The sequence below is a fragment of the Aspergillus niger genome (genome assembly GCF_000002855.4).
Source record: "Aspergillus niger supercontig An11".
NCBI lineage: Eukaryota > Fungi > Ascomycota > Eurotiomycetes > Eurotiales > Aspergillaceae > Aspergillus > Aspergillus niger.
The window spans coordinates 340,064-366,327 of NT_166526.1; the positions used below are offsets into that span (position 1 = coordinate 340,064).

At 49.2% G+C, this 26,264-nt stretch overlaps 15 protein-coding genes and 3 non-coding genes across 18 annotated transcripts; 11 read left to right on the forward strand and 7 right to left on the reverse strand.

The window, feature by feature from the left end:
* Positions 1-167: 167 nt before the first annotated feature.
* Positions 168-1,103, forward strand: An11g01340 (uncharacterized protein; the record flags this gene model as incomplete). The annotated part of the gene is made up of 1 exon (XM_001394104.3): positions 168-1,103. One exon carries the CDS (start codon positions 168-170, stop codon positions 1,101-1,103), a length of 936 nt encoding a protein of 311 aa, XP_001394141.3.
* Positions 1,104-1,204: 101 nt separating this feature from the next.
* Positions 1,205-2,322, reverse strand: An11g01350 (uncharacterized protein; the record flags this gene model as incomplete). Its single annotated transcript, XM_059750059.1, has 4 exons — positions 1,205-1,572; positions 1,638-2,141; positions 2,191-2,263; positions 2,311-2,322. The coding sequence occupies 4 exons, from the start codon at positions 2,320-2,322 to the stop codon at positions 1,205-1,207; spliced, it is 957 nt and encodes a 318-aa protein (XP_059604261.1).
* A 709-nt stretch (positions 2,323-3,031) lies between these two features.
* Positions 3,032-4,881, forward strand: An11g01360 (hypothetical protein; the record flags this gene model as incomplete). Its single annotated transcript, XM_059750060.1, has 2 exons — positions 3,032-3,425; positions 3,563-4,881. 2 exons carry the CDS (start codon positions 3,032-3,034, stop codon positions 4,879-4,881), a joined length of 1,713 nt encoding a protein of 570 aa, XP_059604262.1.
* Positions 4,882-4,969: 88 nt separating this feature from the next.
* On the reverse strand, positions 4,970-5,423 carry An11g01370 (hypothetical protein; the record flags this gene model as incomplete). The annotated part of the gene is made up of 4 exons (XM_059750061.1): positions 4,970-4,992; positions 5,076-5,171; positions 5,262-5,319; positions 5,358-5,423. The coding sequence occupies 4 exons, from the start codon at positions 5,421-5,423 to the stop codon at positions 4,970-4,972; spliced, it is 243 nt and encodes an 80-aa protein (XP_059604263.1).
* Positions 5,424-5,535: 112 nt separating this feature from the next.
* An11g01380 (hypothetical protein) lies at positions 5,536-6,131 on the forward strand (the record flags this gene model as incomplete). The annotated part of the gene is made up of 2 exons (XM_059750062.1): positions 5,536-5,798; positions 6,077-6,131. 2 exons carry the CDS (start codon positions 5,536-5,538, stop codon positions 6,129-6,131), a joined length of 318 nt encoding a protein of 105 aa, XP_059604264.1.
* A 153-nt stretch (positions 6,132-6,284) lies between these two features.
* On the forward strand, positions 6,285-7,310 carry An11g01390 (uncharacterized protein; the record flags this gene model as incomplete). The annotated part of the gene is made up of 1 exon (XM_001394109.1): positions 6,285-7,310. One exon carries the CDS (start codon positions 6,285-6,287, stop codon positions 7,308-7,310), a length of 1,026 nt encoding a protein of 341 aa, XP_001394146.1.
* A 517-nt stretch (positions 7,311-7,827) lies between these two features.
* On the forward strand, positions 7,828-9,037 carry An11g01400 (uncharacterized protein; the record flags this gene model as incomplete). The annotated part of the gene is made up of 3 exons (XM_001394110.3): positions 7,828-8,224; positions 8,786-8,809; positions 9,003-9,037. The coding sequence occupies 3 exons, from the start codon at positions 7,828-7,830 to the stop codon at positions 9,035-9,037; spliced, it is 456 nt and encodes a 151-aa protein (XP_001394147.3).
* A 1,014-nt stretch (positions 9,038-10,051) lies between these two features.
* An11g01410 (uncharacterized protein) lies at positions 10,052-11,682 on the forward strand (the record flags this gene model as incomplete). The annotated part of the gene is made up of 4 exons (XM_001394111.3): positions 10,052-10,322; positions 10,373-10,504; positions 10,554-10,856; positions 10,901-11,682. 4 exons carry the CDS (start codon positions 10,052-10,054, stop codon positions 11,680-11,682), a joined length of 1,488 nt encoding a protein of 495 aa, XP_001394148.1.
* A 438-nt stretch (positions 11,683-12,120) lies between these two features.
* Positions 12,121-13,308, forward strand: An11g01420 (uncharacterized protein; the record flags this gene model as incomplete). The annotated part of the gene is made up of 1 exon (XM_059750063.1): positions 12,121-13,308. The coding sequence occupies one exon, from the start codon at positions 12,121-12,123 to the stop codon at positions 13,306-13,308; it is 1,188 nt and encodes a 395-aa protein (XP_059604265.1).
* A 454-nt stretch (positions 13,309-13,762) lies between these two features.
* On the reverse strand, positions 13,763-15,239 carry An11g01430 (uncharacterized protein; the record flags this gene model as incomplete). The annotated part of the gene is made up of 4 exons (XM_059750064.1): positions 13,763-14,079; positions 14,547-14,677; positions 14,749-14,915; positions 14,973-15,239. 4 exons carry the CDS (start codon positions 15,237-15,239, stop codon positions 13,763-13,765), a joined length of 882 nt encoding a protein of 293 aa, XP_059604266.1.
* A 562-nt stretch (positions 15,240-15,801) lies between these two features.
* tRNA-Ser (CGA) lies at positions 15,802-15,882 on the forward strand. The gene has a single exon. It is a non-coding gene; the product is annotated as a tRNA-Ser (tRNA).
* Positions 15,883-16,292: 410 nt separating this feature from the next.
* tRNA-Ser (CGA) lies at positions 16,293-16,373 on the forward strand. The gene has a single exon. It is a non-coding gene; the product is annotated as a tRNA-Ser (tRNA).
* Positions 16,374-17,051: 678 nt separating this feature from the next.
* Positions 17,052-17,132, reverse strand: tRNA-Ser (CGA). Its single transcript has one exon. It is a non-coding gene; the product is annotated as a tRNA-Ser (tRNA).
* A 490-nt stretch (positions 17,133-17,622) lies between these two features.
* An11g01470 (hypothetical protein) lies at positions 17,623-18,517 on the forward strand (the record flags this gene model as incomplete). The annotated part of the gene is made up of 3 exons (XM_059750065.1): positions 17,623-17,631; positions 17,927-18,008; positions 18,141-18,517. The coding sequence occupies 3 exons, from the start codon at positions 17,623-17,625 to the stop codon at positions 18,515-18,517; spliced, it is 468 nt and encodes a 155-aa protein (XP_059604267.1).
* A 448-nt stretch (positions 18,518-18,965) lies between these two features.
* An11g01480 (uncharacterized protein) lies at positions 18,966-19,850 on the reverse strand (the record flags this gene model as incomplete). The annotated part of the gene is made up of 5 exons (XM_059750066.1): positions 18,966-19,032; positions 19,167-19,250; positions 19,451-19,507; positions 19,653-19,724; positions 19,777-19,850. 5 exons carry the CDS (start codon positions 19,848-19,850, stop codon positions 18,966-18,968), a joined length of 354 nt encoding a protein of 117 aa, XP_059604268.1.
* Positions 19,851-20,233: 383 nt separating this feature from the next.
* On the reverse strand, positions 20,234-20,921 carry An11g01490 (uncharacterized protein; the record flags this gene model as incomplete). Its single annotated transcript, XM_059750067.1, has 2 exons — positions 20,234-20,586; positions 20,795-20,921. 2 exons carry the CDS (start codon positions 20,919-20,921, stop codon positions 20,234-20,236), a joined length of 480 nt encoding a protein of 159 aa, XP_059604269.1.
* A 28-nt stretch (positions 20,922-20,949) lies between these two features.
* On the forward strand, positions 20,950-23,528 carry An11g01500 (hypothetical protein; the record flags this gene model as incomplete). Its single annotated transcript, XM_059750068.1, has 11 exons — positions 20,950-21,034; positions 21,124-21,184; positions 21,326-21,586; positions 21,643-21,805; positions 21,861-21,930; positions 22,009-22,196; positions 22,340-22,525; positions 22,621-22,975; positions 23,051-23,153; positions 23,249-23,336; positions 23,442-23,528. 11 exons carry the CDS (start codon positions 20,950-20,952, stop codon positions 23,526-23,528), a joined length of 1,647 nt encoding a protein of 548 aa, XP_059604270.1.
* A 264-nt stretch (positions 23,529-23,792) lies between these two features.
* Positions 23,793-26,119, reverse strand: An11g01510 (uncharacterized protein; the record flags this gene model as incomplete). The annotated part of the gene is made up of 2 exons (XM_001394118.1): positions 23,793-24,414; positions 24,540-26,119. 2 exons carry the CDS (start codon positions 26,117-26,119, stop codon positions 23,793-23,795), a joined length of 2,202 nt encoding a protein of 733 aa, XP_001394155.1.
* Between the last annotated feature and the right edge of the window lie 145 nt (positions 26,120-26,264).

Genomic DNA, 26,264 nt, shown 5'->3' on the forward strand with positions numbered 1-26,264 from the left:
TCCATACAATCTCCGACCGGACGTATATACAAAATCCGACTACATCATGAATACATAAACAGCAGCTTCGTCACCACAACCTCAATGCAATAATCAATTAATGTACCACTCATTCCACACGCACATGTCACAAATCACCAATCATCTACAACCAAACCAACCACACAATGTCCCCCAAACTCCTCACCATCCTCCCTGCCACCAGCCAACAAGGCCTCTCCATCATCTCCGCCATAACGCACCACCCAACCCTCCATAGCTTATACACCCTCCGCGCCCTAGTCCGCAATCCATCCTCTTCCACAGCTCAATCCCTCACCGCGCAAGGCATCAAAGTCCTCCCCGCGGACCTCAACGACCCTCGCACCCTCATCCCAGCCCTAACCAACACGCACACCCTAATCCTCATAACCCAAACGGACTACTCAGCCCCGGACCTCAAACACCAAGAACTCACCCAAGTCCAGAACATCATTTCCGCATGTCTCGCCACTACCAATACCATCAAACACATCATCTTCAGCAGCGCTGTGCCCGCCCATCCGCACGGGCGGAAAGTGGATGTCTTCGACTCGAAGGTCGCGGCTGAGGAGGCATTGCGTACACTAACTTTATCCCATGACGTAGTAGTGTCAGTGTTCTATCCCGGGATGTTCATGCAGAATTTCGAGACATTCATGAGGCCTGTTCCTGATCCCGAGGGACAGGGGGACTTGGTTTTGTATAATGTCATTGATGGGGAGAAGAAGATACCTTTGATTGATACGGTGAGGGATCTGGGAAAGTTTGTGGTTCCGATTCTGATGGGGGATACTGAAAGGGTTTATGCTGCTAATGGGGTTTGGTCGTTTGAGGAGGTGGTGGAGGTTATAGGGAGGGTGACGGGGAAGAGGGTGAGGTATTTGAGGATGGAAGAGGAGGTGTATGCGGGTTTCATGCCGGGACAGATGGGGAGGCAGGTGGTGGATATGTTGAGTTTTTATGGGGAGGTTGGGTATTATGGGGGAGATGAGGAGGGGAAGGTTAGAGAGACGCTGGGGTTGGTAGAGGGGAGTAGGGGATTTGAGGAGTTTGCGAAGGAGAAATTGCTCAAGTTGGAGTAATTGTTGGATTCATGTTCGATTTGAGTAGTGGTGCTATATGTTGTCGTTCAATCTTCACTGGTCGTCCTAAAGAATAGATGTTTCACTGTTAGTTAGAGTCACTACTCTGACGAAAATGACACATACGATTCCTCAGCTGCTTGATCAAAGCGCCTTTGCGTCCAGTCAAAGACAAAATCGTGGTGGAATCCCTGTCGTTTAAATTCGCTTAGGAACATCTGCCGGAGCTTAGTGTAGTCCGGCCGTTGGTTATACCGCAGCGATCTCACGTGTTCAAAGTAATGTTTGAACACCTCTGGGAGATCTTTGCATAGATTGTCAAGACTGATCTGTTCTTTCATTCTTCCCATCCGATCTTGGGGCGTTACCCCCCCAACACTTGTAGTCATATGACCCCAGGGTAACACATCTTTGAGAAGGTCGATGAGCACGTACCCAAAGCTCTCCATATCATCACGATACGTCTGATCTACACCAATGTTAGTAGCCTGTAACCACGATTTCATCATCAAATGGTGTTGGGGGGAAACACACAGTGTAACCGATGCGCAGCCCTAGGTGCATAATCGTTCGTACCCACGAACGAAAGCGCCTGATGTCCCTCATAATCCATCGGATTGCCAGGCGCCTCCACTCTCTCCTGCGCAAGGCCCATATCCACAAGGTAAATGATATTTCCTTGACGGCCTCTTCCCATGAGGAAATTGTCCGGCTTTAGATCCCGATGGATAATACCCTGGTCATGTAGAGACTTTAATCGGAATAGCGCTTGTTCCACTATCAAGAGAACTGTCTTGAGGCTGAATTTGCCCCCACAGAAATGCTTAAGGTCCCAGAGACTGGGACCTAGAAGGTCGATACCCATGACGCGGTAGTCATCACAGATGTCGGTAGGGAAGTGGAGTTTAAGCATGCCGGTGGTTTTGCCCTTTTGGAGCTTCGCGTAGAATACTGACTCCCTGGTGAGGGAGTCAGGGAACTTTGTACGTTCCATTTTTAGCGCAACGCGCTCTTTGGTTTTGCTCTCAAGGTCGGTTGCTGGAATGGTGAGTACGTGTATTTGGGGAAGGGAGAAGGTGGGGCTTACCTTCATAGATGTCGCCATAGGCTCCCGAAGAGATGAAATTGACGATTTGGAAACGGTTTGCGACGATGATATCCTGTCCTTGATCAGCTACTGCCTCTTGTGAAAGGTGAGTCCACTCACGAGTTGTTTCATTTTTCTTGCCGTTTAGGATTTACTCTATCGAATGGTGCTATAATGGACTTGTACGCAAGAGGGACGAGGAAGATGGAGAAGGTGTAGCTGCTTATAGTAGACTATGTGCTTATAGTAATTCATTGTAACAGTGGCAATAAAGAATAAAGAACACAGAGAGTTATTGAATGTTTGTCTGATGGATGTGTTTGAATGGGTTCAAAGCTAAGAGACTTGGCTGGTGGTGTTTGAAGGGCACAATGGGGCCTGTAAGGCAGACAATGAAAGTCATTATTCGATGTTGCAAGAATAGAGATGTATAATGTGCATAATATGTAAAGGGCCCACCCCTCTCAACAATGCACCTGCCTTCAGAGTGAATACGCGATACTATATTTACTAGGTATCACGGTATAACAACAAGGCAAGGCCTTTCTATTGATCAGTCTACAATAAAAGATGCAGAATTTCTATAACGTCTTCCACTTTGAAACTGAAACGGACGAAGTCTCTAACACCTGACATGGACAGTAGCCACAATGTCTTCTGCAACACACGCCGCCGAAACAAAGAGCCAACGCCGGCAAACAATGAGCCCGACGTTTACAATGCACTGTGCAACCAACGCACTTATATGTAGAAGTAAAGTGGGACTCGGAACCCCCAACATCGTGTTATCATCGAATCCAACACATCCTACAAACAGAAAAATCAACTGTACTGTACCACCATGGCACACAATCCGCCAAAAGACAACCAACCCCGTCAAAAGGCCAGCGCAAAGCGTGTCAAACGCGAGCCAAAGTCCCAGCACACCAACCCTCAACCACAAGTATTCAAACCAGCTCGTCATCCGAAAGCATTACCCTTGAAAGGAGGCATGGCGAAAATGAAGAAGACAGCTGCCGCTCGAAGGCGAAGAAAGCTTTTTAGCCAGGATTATTGGGATGAGCAGCCAAAGATCCATTTAACTTACACCGCACTTATGGAGTTCCGCCACCGCGAAGGAACGATTAGGTGGGGAAACGGTCGTGACGAGACACCAGCACTGGAGACTAGCTGCAAGACTGTCGAGGACTTTGCGAAAAGAGGCGGGCCTGATCTGACGCACCTCTGTGATGTAGGTTCCTTATCTTTCATTGTTAATCAGATTCATCACAAGCTAATCTTTTCTTCTAGTATCGACATAGAATCTATCGAGACCGCAGTTTTGACGTCCCCAAACTCAGTATGCCCGCTATTTATGACAAGAATTTAGAAGGCTATCTGGAACACAACGGTGTGGAGAAACGGCTTGGTAGGGATCGCGAGCCGTCCAATATTGAGTATCTTCGACAAATTATGAGACAAGATCGGTCCGATATGGATAATATGGGTCAGGGAGCGCGGCTTAATCTTACCAGATTGATCACGCAATACAAGACCAGAACTAACGCGTTGCGAGGTATCTACTTGAACCTCTTCGGGTACGAAAGTACAGAAACCGAGAACCATAGGGGTAAGGCTTTAGAGGGAACGATAACAGCAACGAAAAAGTACTTCTACAACCTCGATCCCATAGTGCCACATATGATCTCAGCCAGGCCTGATCTTGTCGACGGAGCCGATCCGAAGGACCTCATGGGACAAGTGAATGAAGCCGAGGAAAATGATGAGAAGGACGAGGAACCTGAGCGAAAAGGAAAAAGAGGAATTGGGCAGGGAAAGGACAAGGCGAATGAAAAGGGGAAGAAGAGAGAAAAACAACCAACCATACACACAATCCTTGAGAGATACATCACCCCCTATCACCTTTTGGATGACGTGCAAGAAGACGAAGAAGACCCCAACAAGATGATCTTGCCGAACTTTTTCCTCTACAACTTGCTCAAGCATAACGATCAATTTGCTGGGGCACGTGCTGCCTTGCATAGTGGTGCCCTTGGGGCTCGGGCACTACGTGAGCTGGAGCAGTATACCAAAGGCAACATTCCATTTGATAGGCGGGCGCATACATTTGTTGCTGTGCTTGCAACCACCCATATGACTATTTATGCTATTCATCCGATTTCGCCGCCTGAAAGAGAACAGAGAGAGATGGACTTCCAGATGACGGCGATCAAGGCTTTCAGGTTTGATGATGATAGTCTCGATGAAGGTCAGCTCGTCGAAAGATATAAGGATGGGATTAGTGCATTGAGAAATCTCAGGGAAGAGGCACATCGCTATCGGCAAATGCTCATTCGTCAGGCAAACGGCGACTACGGCGGCGACGACGGCGGCGACGACGACGACGACGACGACGATGACAGCAATAATGAAGACAGTATTGAAAGCTATGATGGGGACGAGGATAGTGAAGGTGATAATATTGCAGGTGATGGTAGTGATGATGGTGGTGATGATGGTGGTGATGATGGTGGTGATGATGGTGGTGATGATGGTGGTGATGATGGTGGTGATGGACGAGGACAATATGACGGTAACATGGAAGATGGCCGTGACAATCCCGACAGTGAACCAGCGACGAAAAGGAAGAGTGAACCAAATTCCGGGGTAGGGATGATGGGATCTTTGTTCAAAAGGCTCAGACGAAGATAACCAAGACGATCCGACGCAAATGATTTTCTATGCACGAATATACTCCTTATATAGCACCCATAACTATACATGATGTACAAACTCACACCTAGCTTGCAATGGAAAGTACCGCTTAATCAGACCATCATGGCAGTAACACAGACCATGAAGCCACAAAAGTCACGCCCCCATCAAGTAGTATAAAAAGTCAACACAAGTATGATCTATCAAAATCGCAATCTCATTCTCCAAAGCCCCATCACCACCACCACCATCATCATCATCACCATCATCATCATCACCATCACCATCTCAGACATCATCAAACCCCCCAAAATGAACCCCAACTTCACTCATCATCATCATCATCATCATCATCTCCATCAAACCCCCCACCTAACCACCTACCTCACTCACCTCCCCTTCCTCCCTCTCCACCAACGCATCACCTCCCTGAACCTGCTATCCCAATCCCTCACCCCCCAAATAACCCCCACCGGCACGCGCCTCATCAGCCACCCATCCTTCACCGGCCCGGCACCCCTCGACCACCTCGGCACCATCTACATAACGACCGGCCGCGACTGCGTGCACAACAACGCCGACCTACCCACGCGCATCCTGCACGCCGACGTCGGCGCGCTTCTCGAATCCGTCTACGAAAAAAGCAGAGAGATGCTGGATGCCGGTATCCAGGACGGGAGCGTCGTCTTGTCGGAGGAGAATAAGCTCAGGGATGGTGCGGGGGCGTGTTGTCGCGGCGAACCGGAAGTTATGTTTCGTGAGGGGTGGGCGGTTGAAGAGGCGTTGTGGTTTTATAGAGTGGATTTTGAGCATAGATGGGAGGTGGGGGATCGGGATGGTGAGAGAGTACTGTTGAGGGCAAGCGTGGGGATGTTGGAGAGAGCGGCGGAGTGGGAGGAGGAGGGTGAAGGGATGTAGGGTGATGGTGGTGGTGGTGGTATGCTACGCTGTATGGATATCTGGATAGCTGTCTAAGTACTAAGTAGCTAGTAGCTAGTTGATCTGCCGGGTGGATGTAACCTGCTAGTATGGAGTAATAGCTCCGTGCTCCCCGTCTGTGTAGGATGGGTGATGAGGTATCCAAGTAAATATACAGAGGGACAAAAAGGTATATATGTTATCACTTACTTGGGGTTATGATTGCTCTTGATGGATTTATCCCTGTTCGTATCGAGTATATATTCAATATTAGAGTCGCTGTCCCTGCATTCGGGACCCTTTATCCGCCCAAGTTGCCCCTCCGATGACCGGTGCGGGGAGCATCTGAGCTCATCGCGGGGCTCCGGATATACCCTCATCCCGGGTTATAAGCTGGCTTTTCCTTCCAATTATTAATCACCATAGATACTTCCTATCCACCAACTACACTCGTATTCAATCTACTTCGAACCAACATCAAGATGCCTCCCAAAGTAGCCATCCTCGATGACTACCAAAACATCTCTCCCCGGCACTTTGCCCACCTGACCTCCCGCGTTGACATCAGCTACTTCCCCGACACACTCAACCCGCGCGACCCCGCCCAACACAAGCAACTCATCCAGCGCCTGTACCCATTCGAGATCATTGTCACCCAGCGCGAACGCACCCCCTTTTCCAAGGAGACACTATCCGCGCTACCTAACCTTAAGCTCCTCCTCACCACCGGCACGCGCAACCTCGCCCTAGACGCTGCCTACTGCGCGGAGCGGGGCATCCCCGTCGCAGGCACAAAGTACCGCCTCACCGGTGTCCACTCCACAGTGCAACACACGTGGGCACTGATCCTCGGAGCAGCGCGACATATTGCACGTGACGATGCAGCCATAAAACGCGGCGAATGGCAGGGATCACTTGGTCTGTCGCTGGCGGGCAGAACGCTCGGGTTGCTCGGTGTCGGGAAGCTCGGGGCGCAGGTGGGGCGGGTAGCAGTCCAGGCATTCGGGATGAAGGTGATTGCCTGGTCGACGAACCTGACGCAGGAAAAGGCAGATGAGCAGGCAGAGGCGATGGGATTACCTGCAGGTAGCTTTGAGGCTATTCCTCAGAAGTTGGAATTCTTCCGGCAGGCGGATGTGGTGAGTTTGCATAATGTGTTGTCGGAGCGGAGTCGGGGGATCGTGGGGCGGGAGGAGCTCGGAGCCATGAAGAAGTCGGCCCTCCTTGTGAACACGTCACGCGGCCCGTTGGTGGAGGAGACGGCGTTGCTCGAGACGTTAAACCGGGGTGGGATTGCCGCGGCGGCGTTGGATGTGTTTGAGACCGAGCCGTTGCCGGGGGATAGTCCGTGGAGAACGACGGCGTGGGGGAAGGACGGGCGGAGTGAGGTGCTCTTGACGCCGCATATGGGATATGTGGATGAACAGATCCATGGATGGTATGAAGAGGTGGCGCAGAACCTGGAACGGTGGTTGAATGGACAGGAGTTTACGGTGCGGTTGAATTGAGTTTGGCTGATTCTGGTCGTCTTTGTTGGATTTTCAATAGGAGCGGGGATGTGTGGAATGGCGTGGAATGATGTCGATAACTGAAACTGCTAACTACCTATCTACTTTATTGAGCCCAAAAATTAGACTAGGAAACTCATGCACGCATCAAGAATAGGACTGCACTCTAATGCAGGCCACCAAGTACTATTACGTGATGAACCTCGGCTGATCCACCAGATAACCATAAACAAGGTGCCTGTTCCGTGATCATTCCCGCCCTCCCACTGTAAGCTCCATGACTCTGCCAATAGTCCTGCGTCACCATCTGCTGCCAGATCCACTCGTCCGCAGACATCCTCGGCCGGTGCAATATGCTTGAGATCCTTTACGCCGATACTTAAGTAGGGGAGGATTTGCCCGTCCTTAGTCCCAGGGACGCTCTCACTTCTTTCCTACCTACCTGCCTATCTACCTACAATACAACCTACATTACTACTACAGTCTCTTCTATTCCTCCATCTACCTCTCCTCCAACATGTCAACCACAATGACAACCACAACCACCACCACCACAGCAACAACACAAGAACCCACCCCCTCCCACCCCACCCTAATCCAAGTCAACCGCAGCCCGATCCCTTTCGCCAGCGGCGCATACAGTCTCGTCTCCGCACCCGCCGGCTCCGTCCTATGCAAAATCACCGGAACCACCCCGTCCAAGAAAGCCTACACATCCGTGCAAATTGGACGAGACAGCCACATCGAGCTGAACTCAGACCTCGTGTACTGCAACCACTCGTGCGATCCGACGGTCAACTTCGACATGCACAAGATGGAGGTGCGGGTCGTGGATAATCGCGACTTAAAGGCGGGGGAGCCGTTGACGTTCTTTTACCCGTCGACGGAGTGGGAGATGGATCAGCCGTTTGAGTGTACGTGTGGCAGTGGGGAGAAATGTAAGGGACAGATTGACGGTGCGAAGAATTTGAGTACGGAGGTATTAGGCGAGTATTGGTTAAATCCGCATATTGAGGAGATGGTGGCGGAGAGGGAGGCGGGGAATCAGTAGGAGATTAGTTAGTCAGTGAGGGGCGTGTATAGTGAAGGTGGGGTTGTGGTGTTGGTGTTGTTGTTAGGGTGGGGTGATGGTAGACTAGACTGATAGATAGAGTTAGATTCTGGGTGTATATATGATTAGTGGGAGATTTTGTTGTACGGTAGGCTCAGATGTATAGACTTGTTGGTGAGTTTAGAATTGAGCGTTTTGTATGAGTGGTGGGAATAGATGGTGGTGGTCTGATCTTGTGATGGTTGTTCTGATGGTGTTGGTGCTATAATGGGGGTCATTATAAGGCTGGATTTTCATGTGCCGAGGTAGAAGATATAGGAGGAATAGATACAAATGATAGTTTGTGTGTACATGTTTCCACAACATATTACCAGGCTTGAAGCCCTTAACTGGTGCAACTGAATTAGCTCTTTACAGTATCTAGTTTGTAATGCATGTTTACTGACAGGTTAGAGTACACCCAATATGGAAGGCGGGGTAACCGCTCACTGTCATGTGTTTCAACAAGTTGTCTAAAGTTTCACTCTTGACTTTACTGTAGTCTTCATACAATCAACAACTGACAACTTGCTTTCTCTTGTTCTTCTGGGCTTTTTGTCAGTTGACATGTGCTTTTCTCAATACTCTATATCACCCCGCAGACAATGTGAAGTATGAGAACGACAGAGGCCTTTAGGTTCTATTGCATGAGCTCCCTGGGATAATGGTAGGCTGATTAATCGGACCCATCCCCAGATAGTTCCCAAGGACATTGGTGATCAATATTTTGCTTAGTATGGTCTTAATAATATCATCTTCATCTAGCCCGTGCTTGTATCCCTCGCTTACCTTACGACGTCTACATATTCTACTCCAATGGGCGGAAATACATTCGATTAAACCTGCGAACATGATCTGCTTCTTCTACCCAGAGACCTGATATCAGGACTGGAAACCCAAGCCCGCAACATAATCGATTTTGAGAGATCCAATCCATTTTTGAAGTGTATTTGCGGTTATAAGTGAGGCCAGATGACGGTGCTCAGCTAGGAGTCATTGCGCAAGGGATGATTGGCACATATACAACTGATATAACGGGCATGTACCCTTGCTGAGTGGTCACGGAAATCAGTCAGTGACTAGATACTGCATGGAAGCATTGTGAGTCTCATGCAAAAGCTATCCAGAATCTGAGAATGTGCGGTCTATAACGAACAGCACCATTCAGATCCATCAATTTGCCCAACTTGGCAGGCTATTTACGATCCCCTTATTTACACATTAGATTTCGAAGGTTAGCCAAGTCTGCAAATTCCTACGTCCAATTGTAACGGTCTATTAACATAAGGCCAAATGATAGCATAGCTAGACCACTCAAGCATATTCTTGTTGGTCTTTGCGTATGATCATGATCTTACAATTGGTGAACGCAGGGTTCAGTGCCAAATCTGGTATGGTCCTATTGTCGGATTTAAGACTCAACGGTCGGATTTCGCGTTTTCGGTGTCCGAAGCTTCAGATTTACAAATTAGGCTGTTCTGGAACTGCAGAATACATCGAAGGAGTGACGTGGGATTTTAGTCACACCACCTATCCGAACACGGAAATTGAGCTCCCTAGCTTCCCCACATCGGGACCATAGGCACCTATGTATAAAACCCCCGCCCCACGCAGATTAAGTGGGATAGAACCTTCAATCAGCTGTTACAAAATGCCTTCTACGATCTTGCTCCAGAATGCGACCATTCTCGTCCCGTCCGGGGATGATGTCGTACCACTCCGCAAGCACTCTCTATTGATTGAGGGGAACAAGATAGCGCAGATCTCGTCGCATATTGCGCCTCCATCGGCTGAAACTCAGGTGATTGACTGTACAGGCAAGATTGTGTCGCCTGGGTTTATTGATACGCACCATCATCTGTGGCAGACGCAGCTGAAGGGGCGTCATGCCGACCATACTTTGATAGAGTATATGCCAACTGGTCAGTTGTTTTCTTCTTAACCTAGCACTATTAGTTGCTTAAGTATGTAGGAAACCTTCAACAAATCAACTATTCGCCCGAGGATATCTTCTGGGGTCAGCTAGCAGGCTGTCTGGAGGCCTTGGATGCCGGCACCACAACTGTGGTAGATCATGCTCATATGAATGTTACAGCCGCTCATTGTAAGTTGATGGACTCAAATTATTCTAGCTTGATGCTCACCGAGTGTAGCCTTGCATGGCCTCCAAGCCACGATCTCATCCGGAATTAGATCAATTTTCTGCTACACTCCCACTCACACCGTCAAGTCATGGAAGCCGGAGATAGTACCTGGCGGAAATTTCCTAGATGACTGGGTGCTAAAGCAGCTGAGTGATCTCGCTACAGCAGCTCCATACGGAGACGGCAGAGTCGAAATAGGGTTGGGCTTCGATGGGCTCATGCTTCCCAAAGATGTTGTGGTATCGCTTTACGACAGAGCCCGCAAGGCGGGCACGAAGGTTATAACTACGCACTACGTCCGGGGTCACTTCAGTATGTTACCACACACTGAATATGTACAGGACTAACCAAAACAGGTGACGATTCACTTGTTGATCTCCTTGATAGCTATGGTCTGCTCGGACCGGATATCATCCTTTCCCACGCAACACATCTCACATCAAGCGACGTCGAGAAGCTGTCCAAGGCAAAGTCATGGATCTCATCTACCCCAGGCTCGGAACTGCAGATGGCACATGGATACCCAGTCTGCTTTCAGGATGGATGTAGTAAGATAAGTTCCCTGGGGATCGACTGTCATAGCAGCACCTCTAGCGACATCGTGACAGCTATGCGTCTAGGGTTGCAAGCCGAACGGGCTCGTCGGAACGAAGAGGTCATTGCCAGTGGAAAGACACCCCGCTCGTTGGATCTTTCAGTACAGGATGTCTTCCGCCTGGCAACCATTCAGGGCGCCCGTACTTTACATATGGAGGACAAGTTGGGCTCTATCAAAGTGGGAAAGCTAGCCGATCTAGTCATTTTCGATGGAACCAGCCCGGGGATGATATGCGCGAGTGAGCAGGACCCAGTCGCAGCTATCGTCTTCCACTCTTCAATACGTGACGTTGAAACCGTCATTGTCGATGGACAGGTGCGCAAGAAGCACGGTAGATTGACACCTGTGGAAATAGGCCCGTCGTTTCCGGAGGTCCATATACCGAAGCAAACGGTGGAATGGGGCCAAGTTGCGCAGAAATTGGTTGCCAGTCGGCAAAGCATCGAGGACGCCAGGGTGAAGTCTGGTGCCACTGACTTGGACTCCTTGGTTTCTGCATCATTGAAGCTCTTTCACGCGGATCTGGCACGGTTTGAATGATGTCAGGTAGCTGACTGAGCCTGCTCAGACCTGCAAACTACATTGCTGAGGTTCCAACGAGGGATAAGAGAGCAATAAGAATGTAGACATTGTAGCGGTGGGATTTGGTTGTGCATGCCGAGATATCAGATCCGGATCTGATGATTCAACCAGATAATATGTAGGATATTGGTGCATTACAAGTTGGGATAATGTTGGGAACTGTTTGTGGAGTACTTAGATGAGATAAATGTTGGGTGATTGGATTTATGCCGAGGCTCCATTTCCGAGATTACAATATCAGAACCAAACTTCACTCACTACATGCTCAGCACAGAATTTTATTAATCTAATGCCACAATCAATTTATGCAACACAGTAGACATATTAGCGAATAAACCACCTCAATCTTACAAGACGAACCTCCTATATGCTCACCCAAGGAAAACTTCGTGGAAGATGACACCTCGCCGATCAAGCAAACGAGTAGGACGGCCCCGTCTAGACACCATCACACCCGCCACCAACAACACCGCCATCCTCTCCCCCAATCGTCGCACCCAAGTCCGTCGTGCTCAACGCACATACAGACTCAAAAAGGAAGCCGTGTTTCGAAATGCGATCGACAGGGCTGAACAACTCGAAGCAAGATTCCGCATTGTCAGGGAAGAGGTAGCAGGGCTACTGTCCGATGTCGCCACTGAGAAGCACCAACTACATCTGTCACATCCTACAATCCATACTCGCTTAAAACGACTCCATGACATTCTTATAGCCGATTGTGACAGTAGCACGCCCAATGAGGCGAATACGGACAATCTTATACCCTTATCCTCATCCTCGTCCTCATCTCCAGCATCAGAGTCATCTCCATCCATACATTATCACCAAGTATCCACATCCCCCAATAACAACCACTCCATCTTCCACAATCAGTCACTCACACCCCTCCCAACAAAACAACACTCCTACGCCTTCTGCGAGTCCCGCTTCGCACGCCAACTCCACCGCTACACCCTCGAGTACGCCTACCGCCTCTTCACAGACCCGCGCTCCAACCCATCCATCATCTACCGCGTATTCCGTCTCGTACCTTGCATCCAAGACCCGCAGAAGACTCAGCCGCGCTTCAAGCAGCTCTTGATGGGCGGGTGTACCGATCCGTTAGAGGTACCAGGATTACCCTTCTACGGCGTTGGAGGAGCGGGCACGCATTTTCAGGGGGTTGATGGGGATGTACCACGGAATAGGAGAATGCCGGGGAGGGTGTTGGGGGTGATGGACACTAGTAAGAGTAGGGGTGATGTGCTGGAGGTATATGGCCTTGGAGGGACGTGGTTTGATTGTCGTGATGTGGAGGGATTTCTGGAATCGGTAGGGGTTGATGTCATTAATGGGGGGATGTTTCGGAGGTGCAGTAGGACTGGGGATGCTGGGGGGTCGTGGGTTTTGGATGTCGAGGGGTTCTTTCTAAGTAAGTTATTTGATGTTTCAGGTTGGGATTTAGGTTGTATGCTGATGAGTGATGTAGGACTCCTTCCTGGGCTTGTTATTCTTGGTCGTGCGCCGGGGTTTAGGGAGGTGGATGTTAAACGTGCGTTGCAGGCTTCGATGCGGAGAGTGGATCATATATATGGAGACAGGTAGCTTTAAGCTAGTCACTTGCCTCGGAGCTTGGCTTGAGTTGATTATAATATCTCGGTGGGGAATGGGTACTATGTTCGGACTTTCAAGCCAGGCTAATAGCCAACATTGCAGGGACAGCAACTCAATAATACCATCAAAGGTCTATACAACAAGATTTAAAGAAAGGTTTATTCATATAGCTTCACTCTAGAGCGGAGAAGAGGATGGTATGAAACTCGGAGAACATACAGAAGCTACTACTCGCACAGACATCAAACATCGACATCAAGATATGCCGAAGAGTCAACATCTACAAGCCAGGCGCAACCAGAACCTATCAATCACCAAAACATCAACGTAAGAAGTCCTAAAGCACATCTAAACATGAAAGTCCTACCTCCTAATCTTAATGCGTTCCAAAGCATGCTCAATCCCCCTATAGTGTCTCCATCTAGTCGACATGTATACTGTCCCGTCAATTTGCATCATGATGATCCCATTTCGCCTTCGAAAACGGACACGTCGCCATCCCCCTCGCCTTAATCAACTCAATATCACCTCTCATCTCCTCCAACCCTCTTCCCTTCTGTGGCTCCGGCCCAATAGTCATCAAATCGTATCCTTGTGGCTGATACCGATCTCCACGTGAGCCAGGCACCTTGCCTCCGAACAATCTAATCAGCAATGCCCCAGGGCCATATTTCGACCACACAGTTGGACGAATATACCATGGCTGCAAGACCTTTCTTTCAAAGTTATATAAATTCGTCTTCTGGTTCGGCAGATCGTGCACTAGTTTGACGGCATGGAAAGAAGGGCGCGGAAGGGCCAGGTATTGAAGGAATAGTTTTCGTGAGGCTTGCACGAAGTTGATCACGAATGATAAGATGTATCCCGGGGATTCGAGACTAATAATAGCTGTTAGCCAGGGTGAACAGTGTATAAATCAGTATGACAGCATTATAGAGTATGAGAAACCCACCCCAGACTTAACCTCATAACCTCATCCAAGCCAGCACCCAACACCCGCCTCACCACCGGCCTAAGAAGCCCCGGAAGTGCGGAATCCACATAGACACGAACATACTGATCATTCGTTGCCGTGAACCTCGCAACTCTCTCCTCATACTGTTCCGTCCAGCGAGTCAACTCCATTGCAAATTGCACCCCGTCTTCCCACCCCTCCGCCTTAGATGGAAGTACATCATACGGAATCCCCATATCCTCTCCCAGATTCTTGTGAAATATACCGAGGGCACATATCTCCACGTCTGTGAGACCACGCCATTCTTCCCGCTCAATCACGTTCAGAATCTCAGCAAGTCCATCGCCTAGCGTGTGGAGGAGATCGTCGTCGGTGATTTTGTTGGCGCGACGGTAGCGGGCGTGGCTAAGTAGTGATCAGTTTGTATATTCTAGAACAGAAACTCATTAACCTTAATGAAGATATATTGCACATACAGATAATTCATCCTCGCCACAGCAGTCGCATAGCGATCTGAATCTCTCCGCTGCGACTGCGACTCCCGGAGGAGAATCTCCGTGTCAACGGCTCGCTTACCGGCGTTTCGTCTGTTGTTCTGGCCTGTGACGGCGAATAGCTTCGACATGGTGGGGATGCCTCCGGCCTGGTTAGTATCTAGTTAGCTATTGGTTGCAGATTTGTTCTATGCAGTCGTGCGTACCTTCAAGAGAGCCATCCGACGAGCCTTGGCGAATGCATATGGAAATTCCAGCTCTTGTAATTGGGTTATGATTGTATGTGCTTCTTCGATGGTCATGCTTGATAGAGGTCTTTTGTTGGTAATGAATGGGGCTTCTATTGCTGATTTGCGCTGGTAGCGGAGATGTTGAACTAGTGGTAGGTAGATGGTGAGGGCTAGTGTCATGATGGCGATGGTTATGGGGTGGACGGGAGTCCATGGTTCTTGCAGGAGGTCGGTAGTGGTCATTTTGACGTCTCACTTTGTGTATCCTGAGGACGGGTCCGTGGGAGATATAGAGCTTTTGAATGAACGGATGGATGGATGGATGGATGAATAGATTATGCCGGTAGTAGTACTGTTCAGAGATGTGACAATGATGAGTGGCAGATCCAGGATAAATCGTGCTAGGTGACCAAGGTGAGGTTATATATGTATCAGCAACATAGTACCGACTTTCAATATGTCTCCCAACAAAGCCAGATACACATGAGCCGAACAAATCTAAAATTGTTGGTCCCAGAGTGCCCCAGCCGAAGGGTTTTTCTATTACTTATGTGACGTTAGTATAACCGAGATATTGTAATCCAGGGCGTGCACCGAGGCCGCTCACTGATCTGACCCCACAACTTTATGAATTCCACATGGGAGAGCATACTAATTCATGTGCTGATCATAGCAGTATTTCTGAAATCCATGTAAACGGAGAAAACATGTACAATCACGTGGATACTATCCAACATCTTGAACGCGAACTCATTGACATTGCTGTTGGATAGGGCTTAAAAAAGGCCCGAAATGATACAAATTAGTCAGTGTGGCCGAGTGGTTAAGGCGTCAGACTCGAAATCTGATACGTTCGCGTGCACAGGTTCGAATCCTGTCGCTGACGACTTTTTTACTGTTATTCCCAGAGAATGAGCTGTGAACCAACTTTTATAGTTGTTAATATATTGGGCTTAATCAATCCTGTATTGTATAGAACTTACCAACAGCCCGAAAGGATATGAGTTAGTCAGTGTGGCCGAGTGGTTAACTAATGTCAGAATCCCATCCTGGTGCGCTTCAGGAGTAAATCTTCCAGATCTAAAACCACTAGATTATCCGGTAAAAGACTAGAATTCGAGTCAACAGACTCAGAACGCGCATTCCTTATAAGCTTAGGTGAATGTGAGGGTTTCCGGACCGTCACAGTTAAGGTCAGAGTTCATAAATTGACTTGTGAACAAATTTATATATGCCGGGCTTAAACAAGCCCCTGCTGTATAGGGCTTAAACCCGGCCTAAATATTAAGCAAATCAGTCAGTGTGGCCGAGTGGTTAAGGCGTCAGACTCGAAATCTGATACGTTCGCGTGCACAGGTTCGAATCCTGTCGCTGACGACTGAGATTCAGTTTCTCCAATAACATGTCTTTTTGTTTCTCTTCGAATAAGTCTGAAATGTTTAGAAAGATATATTTTATTCCGCAAAATTCCCTTTCATCCAAGGACTCACTCCTCTGACCCGTTTATTTCATCTATTCGTAAGCTATCAATATAGGATGTTCGGTAGGGCTTCCGCTGTATGCAATATGAGAAAGATGATTATTCGATTGATTGACAAGTAATTAGATGGAATTATACTAGGCGTGATAAACATGCAGAATCCTCTCTTGCATCATTACATGGTTCAACGTTCAGCCATGCTGCTGTTGTTGCGGTTCACGACTTCGCCCAAAGTATTACTACTAGAAATGAAGGTAAACGAGCGTGATTTAAAGAAAGGTCTCACTGTTGGGAATCCAGTAACGATAGTAACGATTCCATATGAAACCAGGCTATATACTTCTCCTGCTTTTAGTTCGGGGTTACTGGAAATGTGCACTTTGTATTCTCCAGTATTTGTAGCTAATACTGATTATTTCTGATTATAGTACATATATACGTAAAAAAGCGCATGCTTTCTTCCACCAAAAAAATTTTTATGCCGATTTTTGATAGATCAGCTGTCTGTATTCTACATGTTAAGAACTATAAGTGAGTTCACAAGTCATCTTTTAGAAAAAGATAGTCAAAAAAGTCGTCAGCGACAGGATTCGAACCTGTGCACGCGAACGTATCAGATTTCGAGTCTGACGCCTTAACCACTCGGCCACACTGACTAATTTACTTGATATTTGTCGCCTTATAAACCTACAACAGGGGCGTAGTTATTCTTGATGGCGATAGATTGTAGACATCCGGCCATGATCCAGAATAAGATATCTATATCATGAGAATCTATCATCCGTCTGCTTGTGGTTTACCTACTTTTATAAGAATATAATTATGTCTTAGATTGATAACTTATTCTATAAGTCAAGCTGATGATACATATGAATATTTGAATATCTTCATGATATTCCAGATCATTATAGGTGATGCTAATATAGTTTTAAGTAAATGTTGTTCTGTTTGCTCGAGTGTGGATTACTACTAGTAATAGTATATATAGCTTTGGCCTACTCAGTAAAGTTTCGTTCGAATACTACTTATATACCATACTGTTTCAGAGACAGGGACTGTTGAACATACTATAGCACAATCATTTGTAGTCTATCAATTTAGCTAGCCAATCTAGAATATTAGATGCAAACAAGGAATCGCTTCAATATGATTCCGGTATTCTTTCAATCCTGTGATTCCTGTCTCATGAGGCTACCCGGTGCCTTCGAAACATGTGACCCCTCAAAACTTACCAGAAACCTCTTCTGATCATTTATGCTTGCATGCCTGTAACAGATCAGGATCGGGCTGGTCCGGAAGGCAGGAACCATTCGGGGTCATAGCAAAGTTGGACCCTGCGAGTCGTGAGGTCATCGATAACGTTCGACAACCGTTTCGATGTCTATAATAAGTCGTAACCTCTTGTTTCACTTACCGATCCCGCAAGGATCAGTCTACTATGTGGATATAGGCTACCTTTGTCGCCCTAAGACGAATCTACAGTGTTTCGTGGCCGATTCCTTACCTAATCGACAGGCTTTCTACTCTGACAAGTAGATCCTATCACATTAAGTGTAGTCTTAAGCTGCTCGTATCAAGATTATAAACGAGCTTCAGGAAATTATAATATAGATATCTAGCACATTAGTATCTATTTCAATTTGACTAGAAAAAAAACTATAAAGATGGATTTTGGATCAAGGCCGACCTTTCCCCGCCTGGGGTGAGAAATCCCAATGCCTGGGCGCAAGATATCAGAGATGAAGATCCTGGAGCTCGACTAGCATTCCGAATTTCAATAAGAGAATCTGATGGTCATGACACATTCATCCAATATGCGAGCCATAAAAGCTGGCAGTCATGTTGCAAGGCAAATACACTTGTGGATGAGCTGAATGGTGACCAGCTTTCTGAGATCTATACTCGTCCTCGGCGCTTCATTGACATTGACCACCGAAATACCAGGATACTTGCAGCTTATCCGGCTTTGAAAAATTTTGTTGGGGGGGCATATACTGATGACAATGGAGTGGTGATATCTCGTAAGCGAAAAGGTACATAAGGGAGCTACATAAACATGGAAGTACTGGACAAATAAAGCCTGCAATGTGCCTAAACGGGAAGAATAAATACGATAATATGACTCGAGATTGAGTATGTCTCTTACCATGGCGTATGTTTAAGATTTCTACTTTACTATCACAAGTCTTGGGATACGTGAGTAGGTAGTGCCGTTGGATATTGGGGTAGTGGGGTACAAACAATAAGCTTTGACTTCCGACTATCAGGGCTTGATTGTGACGTTTCCTTACAGGGTTATATCTGCCGGTTAATGCCGACCAGGAACTTCAGAGCATATATACGGACGGCCCAGTCAGGTGTCCCGGTTTGTCGGAACGGAACTTAAATGTATAACCGGGATTGTTGTATACGGTCCCACTACAAGACAGACATGGGATCATTGTTTATGCATTTCTTGAACAGTAACTTGTTTCGAATAGGGCTGAAGACTATCCCGGCTTGTCATATCTCGTGACGGTCTGCACTGCAGACTGAGAACGCTGGGGCTGCAGTACCCTGCAGCAATGCCTCCATCGCGCCAACGCAGTTTACTAACCAGGCAGAGGAATAGTACTAGGCGATCACACTAGCTCGCCGTTGGCTCATAATCTCAATATAACATCAAAAGATGGTTGGAGCCATGACCCCACCCCGGAAAGCCCGAGCCACGCCAGGCATTGACGGATCTCTCCAACTGTGGACCACCATAAACCCTTAGTCTCTGTAGAAGAGCCCTGTAAAGCCAGTAATATACCTCAAACGCAAGCCTGACGTGGTGTCGACCGTGGCCCAATTTGCAATCTGCATGAATCATACTTGTGCCTTGGGGAACGGAAAAATGACAAGATAGACGTGTTGGTCCTCCGCTCGTCCAGATAGGCCCATGAGCCGGCAGGTGATCAAATATGCAGATTAATGTGCATTCCAGACAGACCCAATCATAGGCTGACCTGCATATGCACGATTTGCTGTCAGTGACCCAACTTCAACCCTGAGCGTTCACCAGCGCGCTATTTCAAGCCCATTGATCGACATATGCGGATTCTCGTGAAGAATGGGCTCCTGTAGCCATGACGCCTCTTCTGTCGCTCAAGTGCTTCGTCTTCATTGCTTCTGGTGCCAAAAAAGATACGCACCCTGAGTTCCACCTCCTCTCCTCAGTGTAGTCTCCTGAACTGGCTACTTTATTGTTTTCAGAGTATGTAGCGCTTAAGAGACCTTCACCCAGCCTCAACATAGTAGACAGACAGCACCTAAGACCTCTTTGGGTTGATCGTGATGTCTTCAATGGCATAGGAAGGTATCGAAACGAGAATAGCGAAGAGGGCCCCCATAGACGCTCACAAGTCTCAGCCATCCACCAAACTATGCCAGAGCCACCGTAGGAGAAGCTGAAGGGACGAGAGGATATGGAGAAGATAGGAAATCTGTGATGGGAAGCCTGGCAAATGTATGTTCTCACTTTGTTTCTTTTAACAGTGACCTAAGGGAATTATATTACCCTTCACATAACCTGGCCCCTTTCTCCCCTCCCCTCGTCTCCTTCCTCGAGGCCTATTAACGTAGCCTCTCATTGTCTTGTCGAAGAATAGAAAGCACAAAAAAAAAAGAGTAAACCGGTGCTGTCGTCGCGTGCTCGTGTCAGAGTCGTAGATAGGAAAGGTAAGCGGTCATCAAGTATAAATCGTCGCTGGTGGTAGGTTCGTTTTATTTCTCGTCATTCGGGTAGGCCATCCGGCTTGGAGCTCGCCGGCGGGCTGTTGTTGCCGTCTGTCACCACGGAATCTACTCCGTCGGGGATATTAATCTCAGCCTTCGGCGCGGAGCGAGCAAGAACCGCCCGGATTTCATCATGAGTTGCGCCCGACCGGATGACGTCGAGAATACCATCGATGGTGGCACAATCACTAGATCGCAGCGCCTCAAGAAGTTGTTCCACAAAGCCACGGTAATATTTTAGATCCTCCTGGGCACGCTTGGCCGCTACCTTGCGTCGTTTGTCGGCGAATTCATCGATCACGCACTCCCGGTCGTGGAGAGCACATTCAGCGCACGGCGTCCCTGTTGTATCTGCACTACACTGTGATACCGCCACCCGGGTCAGAACAGAAAGAGGGGGAGGATAAAGGAACTTAACGGGTGGGGGAGGAGGGGGAAAAAGGGGAGGGGGGGTTGGCTGGATGAATCATTGTGATGCATTATAAAGGAAAGGCAACCGCTGAAGTGTACTAGAAGAGTCAAGCCGGGGGGGTTTTCACCTTCGTTCGACGTCGTTTACATTCCCCGCAAGCCGTGGAAGCTCGCTTTATTTTCCCCTCCTCGGGCGCAGCGGCCGGGGTTGGAGGCTCTGGTATCCTCCTAGGGGCAATGGGACGAAAAGGTTTCCCAGACCCTTGTTGGGCCATGACTGAAGAGAGAGTGTGTCTGTATATGATGACGGAGGGGGAAAAGAAGCAGCGACGGGAGAAAACAAGAGGCCCGTGGGAGGGGGACAGCGAAGTGTCAGATAAGATCGCGGGTAGAAAGTTCTAGGAGCACTCGCCTCACCAGGAGGCGCATCTATGCCGGACGGCCAAAGAAAGCCCCATGTTCGAACGGACTAGCCAGGTCCTGCAGCGTTGTCGCACCGGCGTACCGCGGGCGGTCGAGGACGAGAGAAAGTGGGTGGGTTCGAAAAGCAGCATCTGCACTCTCGAAGGGGGGGATTTTCCAAAAAAAAAAAACTCAAAATTACGGTCCAATACAAGTAGGGGGGGTGAAAATAGGATCGGTGTGAGTTGTGAATTGTGACACATCGGGACCTACGCAGGCCCACGGGCCGTCCCCAAGGCTGTGGCTCTCCTCCAGTCGTTCCAGGAACAGCAAAACCTCGGGCATTTATGGCCAAGAAGCCAGGTGCAAGAAGAGTGTGCCAGCGAAGAACAAACCCAGCTGGGATGAGATGTGCGAGTCAGGTCGAGGGGACCAGTGCATGGGACATCCAGCTGGATGGCGACACCCGGACTATCCACCAAGATGGGAGAGAGTTTGCAATGGCAATGGATATCAGGGACAGCCCAGCCTTCGGTGGGTTTTTTTGGGGACAGACCCAGCAGCGGTCAGACAGCAAGTTTGGTGATTAGGCAGTCTCAGTTTCCAACACGGCGATGTGCAGCTAAAATGCCTAAAGGGCCCATCCGTCCTTTCCCTGAGTAATATGGTTTCCCACCACCACTCGTTGGATCAGTCTTCGTTCCTCCTTTCCGTATTGAGCAGCTCTACCGGCGTTCCCCTTTCCAATAATCCTCGGGTATCTGTAGAATCTAGTTTTGTTGAACCTTTTCTTTCCCTTGTTTCTGCTGTAGGCGGTTGACTGGACGAGATGGCCTCCCTCACGCCCCTTCATAAACGCTCGAAGAATCCTCTCGCAAGGGGGTTCTTGAATGGAAAATTACTGGGATTGTGCGAGCATAACTTTGACCAAATTAACGGAGGACCATTGGTTGACTAAAGTAACGGCCGATGCTCTGCACGAATTCGATGGCGGCCTGAAGCCGGATATTTTATCCGTAGGATTTGATAGGCCACGAGGAGACACAATCGACGGAACGAACAGAGGACCCAGGACCTTAGTCCGCTGGGTCGATGTCTTCGTCAACAACCTGCTTCCAAAGGTTCTTAGCCACAGTGTGACCACCCACGTATGCAATGAGGAAACACAGACCAAGAGCGGGTTGTGCCCCGATTACTGGTTCTGCAAAGCTTAGGTGTGGATGCGTTCAAAGCACAGTGGGAAGGCTAAGTGCCTGGTTGCTCCCCAACTTAGTCCCTTCATACACTGCAGGTCAGAATCTGGGGGACTGGGGGAACCATAGGACACCGCAACCCTAGGGGAAAAAAGCCAGAATGTGAGCCAGTACCATTCACCCAGCAGCAAGGGAAGCGATTTGAACTGAGGATTGAAGTTAACCAACTGCCGCGCCGTAGAGGAGATCAGCTGTCAGTGCAAGGCAGGCGCTCACGTGCCCGGGTGGCCCACTGCCGCTAGTCCCGGTCGGACTTGGCCTGGTTTGGTCAAAGACCGGCGGCAATAGTAAAGTCAATCAAGTCTAGATTCGACTAGAGAGGGCACTGGGTCCCCTCAAATACATGCAGCAGAAGAGTCCTTGTCGGTTTTACTTTTCGATAGCATTTGCTCCCAGCCTCTTCCCCTTTCACCATGGCTGGCTAATACGAGCTCACCCAAGCCAAGGTTCTCAACTCTCCCCTCCCCTACTACTTGACTCCCCTGTGCTAACCTATATACTGGCTAGACCTCTGAACATCCCCCAAGTTAAAATTCGGTTCTTTCAACTCGGGCTTAGTACAAGTGGACTCCCTGGAACTACACCGCATCTATATCTTCTGCTTGCCAATCACATCGACAATCTAAACCCCTTCGAGATAACCGACGCGACTAAAGAACCAACTCTATGGGGACGTTCTCGGGACCCAGATCGCTAATGCAGTTCCATTAGTTCCCAATCCACATGAACGCCATCCACTAGCAGAGTAGGGAAGTGCGAGTATCGTGTCGAGGTAGCTGATAAATATGAAGGTCCTGAACCGACCAGTCATGCAGCAAAGGACTACCTCCATCCGCTGGCGGCCGAAGCTCGGTTGCGTGAGTGGGGTTTGCGAGCGTTGCAACGGTCCAACTAGTATAGGAGCCCGGCAATCGTTGCTGTTGTAACCACGGCTCCCTCCCTCTCAGCGCTGGCGATCAGGAGTATCAGGCGTTTGATAGGCTGGCATCTATGCCGTGGCTGTGGGGTCGTGTGATCGCACTCAAAGTCGGTTCGGTACGACAGCTTGATGTCACGAACCAGAGTTGCCTGGCGATGAACCTGAGTAACCTACCGAACTGACGTCCTTGCTATATGCAAGCGTTCACTTCTTGTCCTGAGGTAATCGCAACATACCGACAGAGCAAGGATGGGGTAATGGGGGGTATCCCAGATTACTTCCGTGCGCCACCTCATTTCGGAGATTAATTCCTGTGTCAACTATTCGAAGTTCGTAATATCCTCCAAGTAAACTATGGGCTCAACAGGTCTTTGAGCTGGAGATCCACACCGCCAAAACATCGTACGAACAAAGTGCAGCGAAATTGGAACACAACGAGCAAAATTGTTTGCCTAATTCAAAATTCTGAGCTGCGGGGGAATCCTAATAGTGTATACACGAAGTTGTAAAATAATGTAGAGGGCAAAGTATGAACTTCCAAGAAGGGGATAAGGAGGAAGCAGAGCAGACCTTCAGTAGATAGGTCTGCCCTCATCCCATTTGCGCAATTCTCCTGGGCTCTGTGCCAGCGTGGCCTCTCCAACGGATTGATCACGGCTCTGCTCGGCAGGTAGTGGGGAAAAATGCACTTTACCGCTCTCACGGCCTGTTGCAATGCTGCTCTCGATCTCACTCCGGACACTGCCAATCCCACCGATCCACTCCCAGACGCGAGCAACATCCCCACCACGGCCCTCGCGAACTGATGCGCGAACGTTCGCATTGCCCTCCACTACACTGCGAACGCGCTTCCACAATGCTTCGCGCCGACTGCCACGCAGTTCTGAGCGGAGTACATCGTCGCGCAATTGACCAATGGGAATATAGGGCTCGCGAGCAGCACCCCGAGCGTGAAGGGCAGCTTGCGTCGCCAACCGGTCGAGTGTGGTAGCGACTAATTCCGGGACTCGAGCCATGTCAGAACGGCGAGCCCGGACCCTTGAGCGTGCGTAGAAGACTACACATGCGCAGAGAGCTAAAATCGAAAGAGGGAATCGATACGCGACGAGAGAGAGTCGGATGTTGCGGCGGAAGGCGCATGTGAGAGGGAGACGGCTGACGGAGGTCGAGGTGAGGGTGAGGACAGAGGATGGTCTGTAATCATGTTGTCGCCTCTGTTAGTGCCGTGAATACACGTCAGAATCTGATTCCTTCGGTGCCACCATAGGTTCCGGGCAGGTGCGATAAAGCCTCCAGATTAAGAAAGTTGATCGACTTACTGCTTCATTCTGGTCACAACCTCCTCCCTCCCAATCACTTCGCCCAGAGCTCCCTTCCAAAGGTCATCAAATTCAGTGTCACTCATGCCTTTCCGACGTTGTCTCCCCACTTCCTGTTTCAAGTCAGATTCGCTAATTTCCGCACCGACTGTGCCTTCTTCATCCTGCGCCAGCTCACCACACTCCCACTTCGCCCTGCGATCACGCAATGCTTCCAAGGCTTTATCTGCGACAGCCTTCACGCGACGCGCTTTCTCGCTGTCTGGCTCACAGGTGGGGGGAAGCGGAACCAAGCCTCCCAGAGACAGCGGGTGTGCCTTGAGCAAGAAGTCGTGTTCACACCGAGCTTCAAAGTTGGGGTAGCAGAATGCATGGGGTGGGCACGGTTCACATTGAGGTTCAAGGATGTTGGCCCATTCAGGGACCCTGGTTTCGGCCAAGGACCAAGTGGGTTTGCCAATGCCGCAGAATCCGATCTCAACCTTCTCCTTACGCCACCAAGCAGCGAAACTTGCGAACAATACGACGAGAATAACCCAAGGCGCAGCGCGGCTTGTAGTTCCTTGTTTCTGTGGCCGCCGGCTTGGGGCACTATACATCAAGTCTGCGTGCTCCCTCTCGAGCGCCAACTGCTCGTCTGGTGTAAATTCCTCGCCCGCACTAAAATCACTATCCTCCTCGTACTTGATCGGATCGAAATTCTGTGGTGGCGTTCTCATATTCGAGATGGGCAACTCAAATGGTGACCGTTTTGATGGAGTAGCACCCTGTTGATCGTGCAGATCTGCTGGCGTGACAGACTTTCTTGACCGCAGACCACTACTCAAGGCAGATGATTCAAGCGAAAACCGCGAGCTGCTCTTTCTTTCCGATTTATGACTAGACGGCCTCGGGCTTTTGTATTCCCAACGGGCGGGCGATCCACTCTGGAAGGGATTATCATCGGTGAAAACGCTTTCCTCTTTCGGTTCAAGTTTAATGGCAGAAACGGGAGGTTCGGGGTTCACAGATGGCGTCATCTCGCTGCGTCTGGATTTTCTGGTAGTGGACTTCCGTGGTGTCACGGTGTCAGTTGCCATAGGCGTTGCCAACATATCTTCCTGCGGCTCCGTGTCTGACGTGCGGTATCTTCTCGATTGCGACCTGGGGATAGATTTCCTCGAGCTCGCTGATGGAGTAGCCGTAGCGTTTCTTTCCTCTGTGTCCGCTGTCGACGCTCTAACGCTAGCTCTAGAACGTCCCCTTCTGCCAGTGGCTGTCGATACCGTAGACGGTGTAGGCGGGGGTGGCATCGAATCCCTCGCCGGGGTTCCGCGGTAGTCATCATAGTCGCTAGCAACTGACGTCGCGCGACTTCCCATGTCTGTAATACCCTCGCTGGTCCTCCTGACTCTCTCGCGCTCTCTCAGCAGCTTTCGAGCCTGCGGCATAACTTCCGCCTCCAAGATACCAATAAGTTGAGCCTTTTTGGCTGAGGCAGGGTAGGGAACATCATGGCTGACAAGGATCGATCGCAGACGCGGCACGGTAAGGGAATTAAGATCAAAATCCGGAGCGAGATACTCCAAACCGTCCGCCATGTTGGAAGCGATTCGCGTAGCTTAACAACGCCACGAAAACCGATGTGGAAAAGGAAAAGGCGGATGGAGTTTTGCGGAGAGGGAAAAATTGAACGGACGGATGGGAAGGAAAGATCTTCCTGGTCTCCGCTCTTTTGATGAGAAC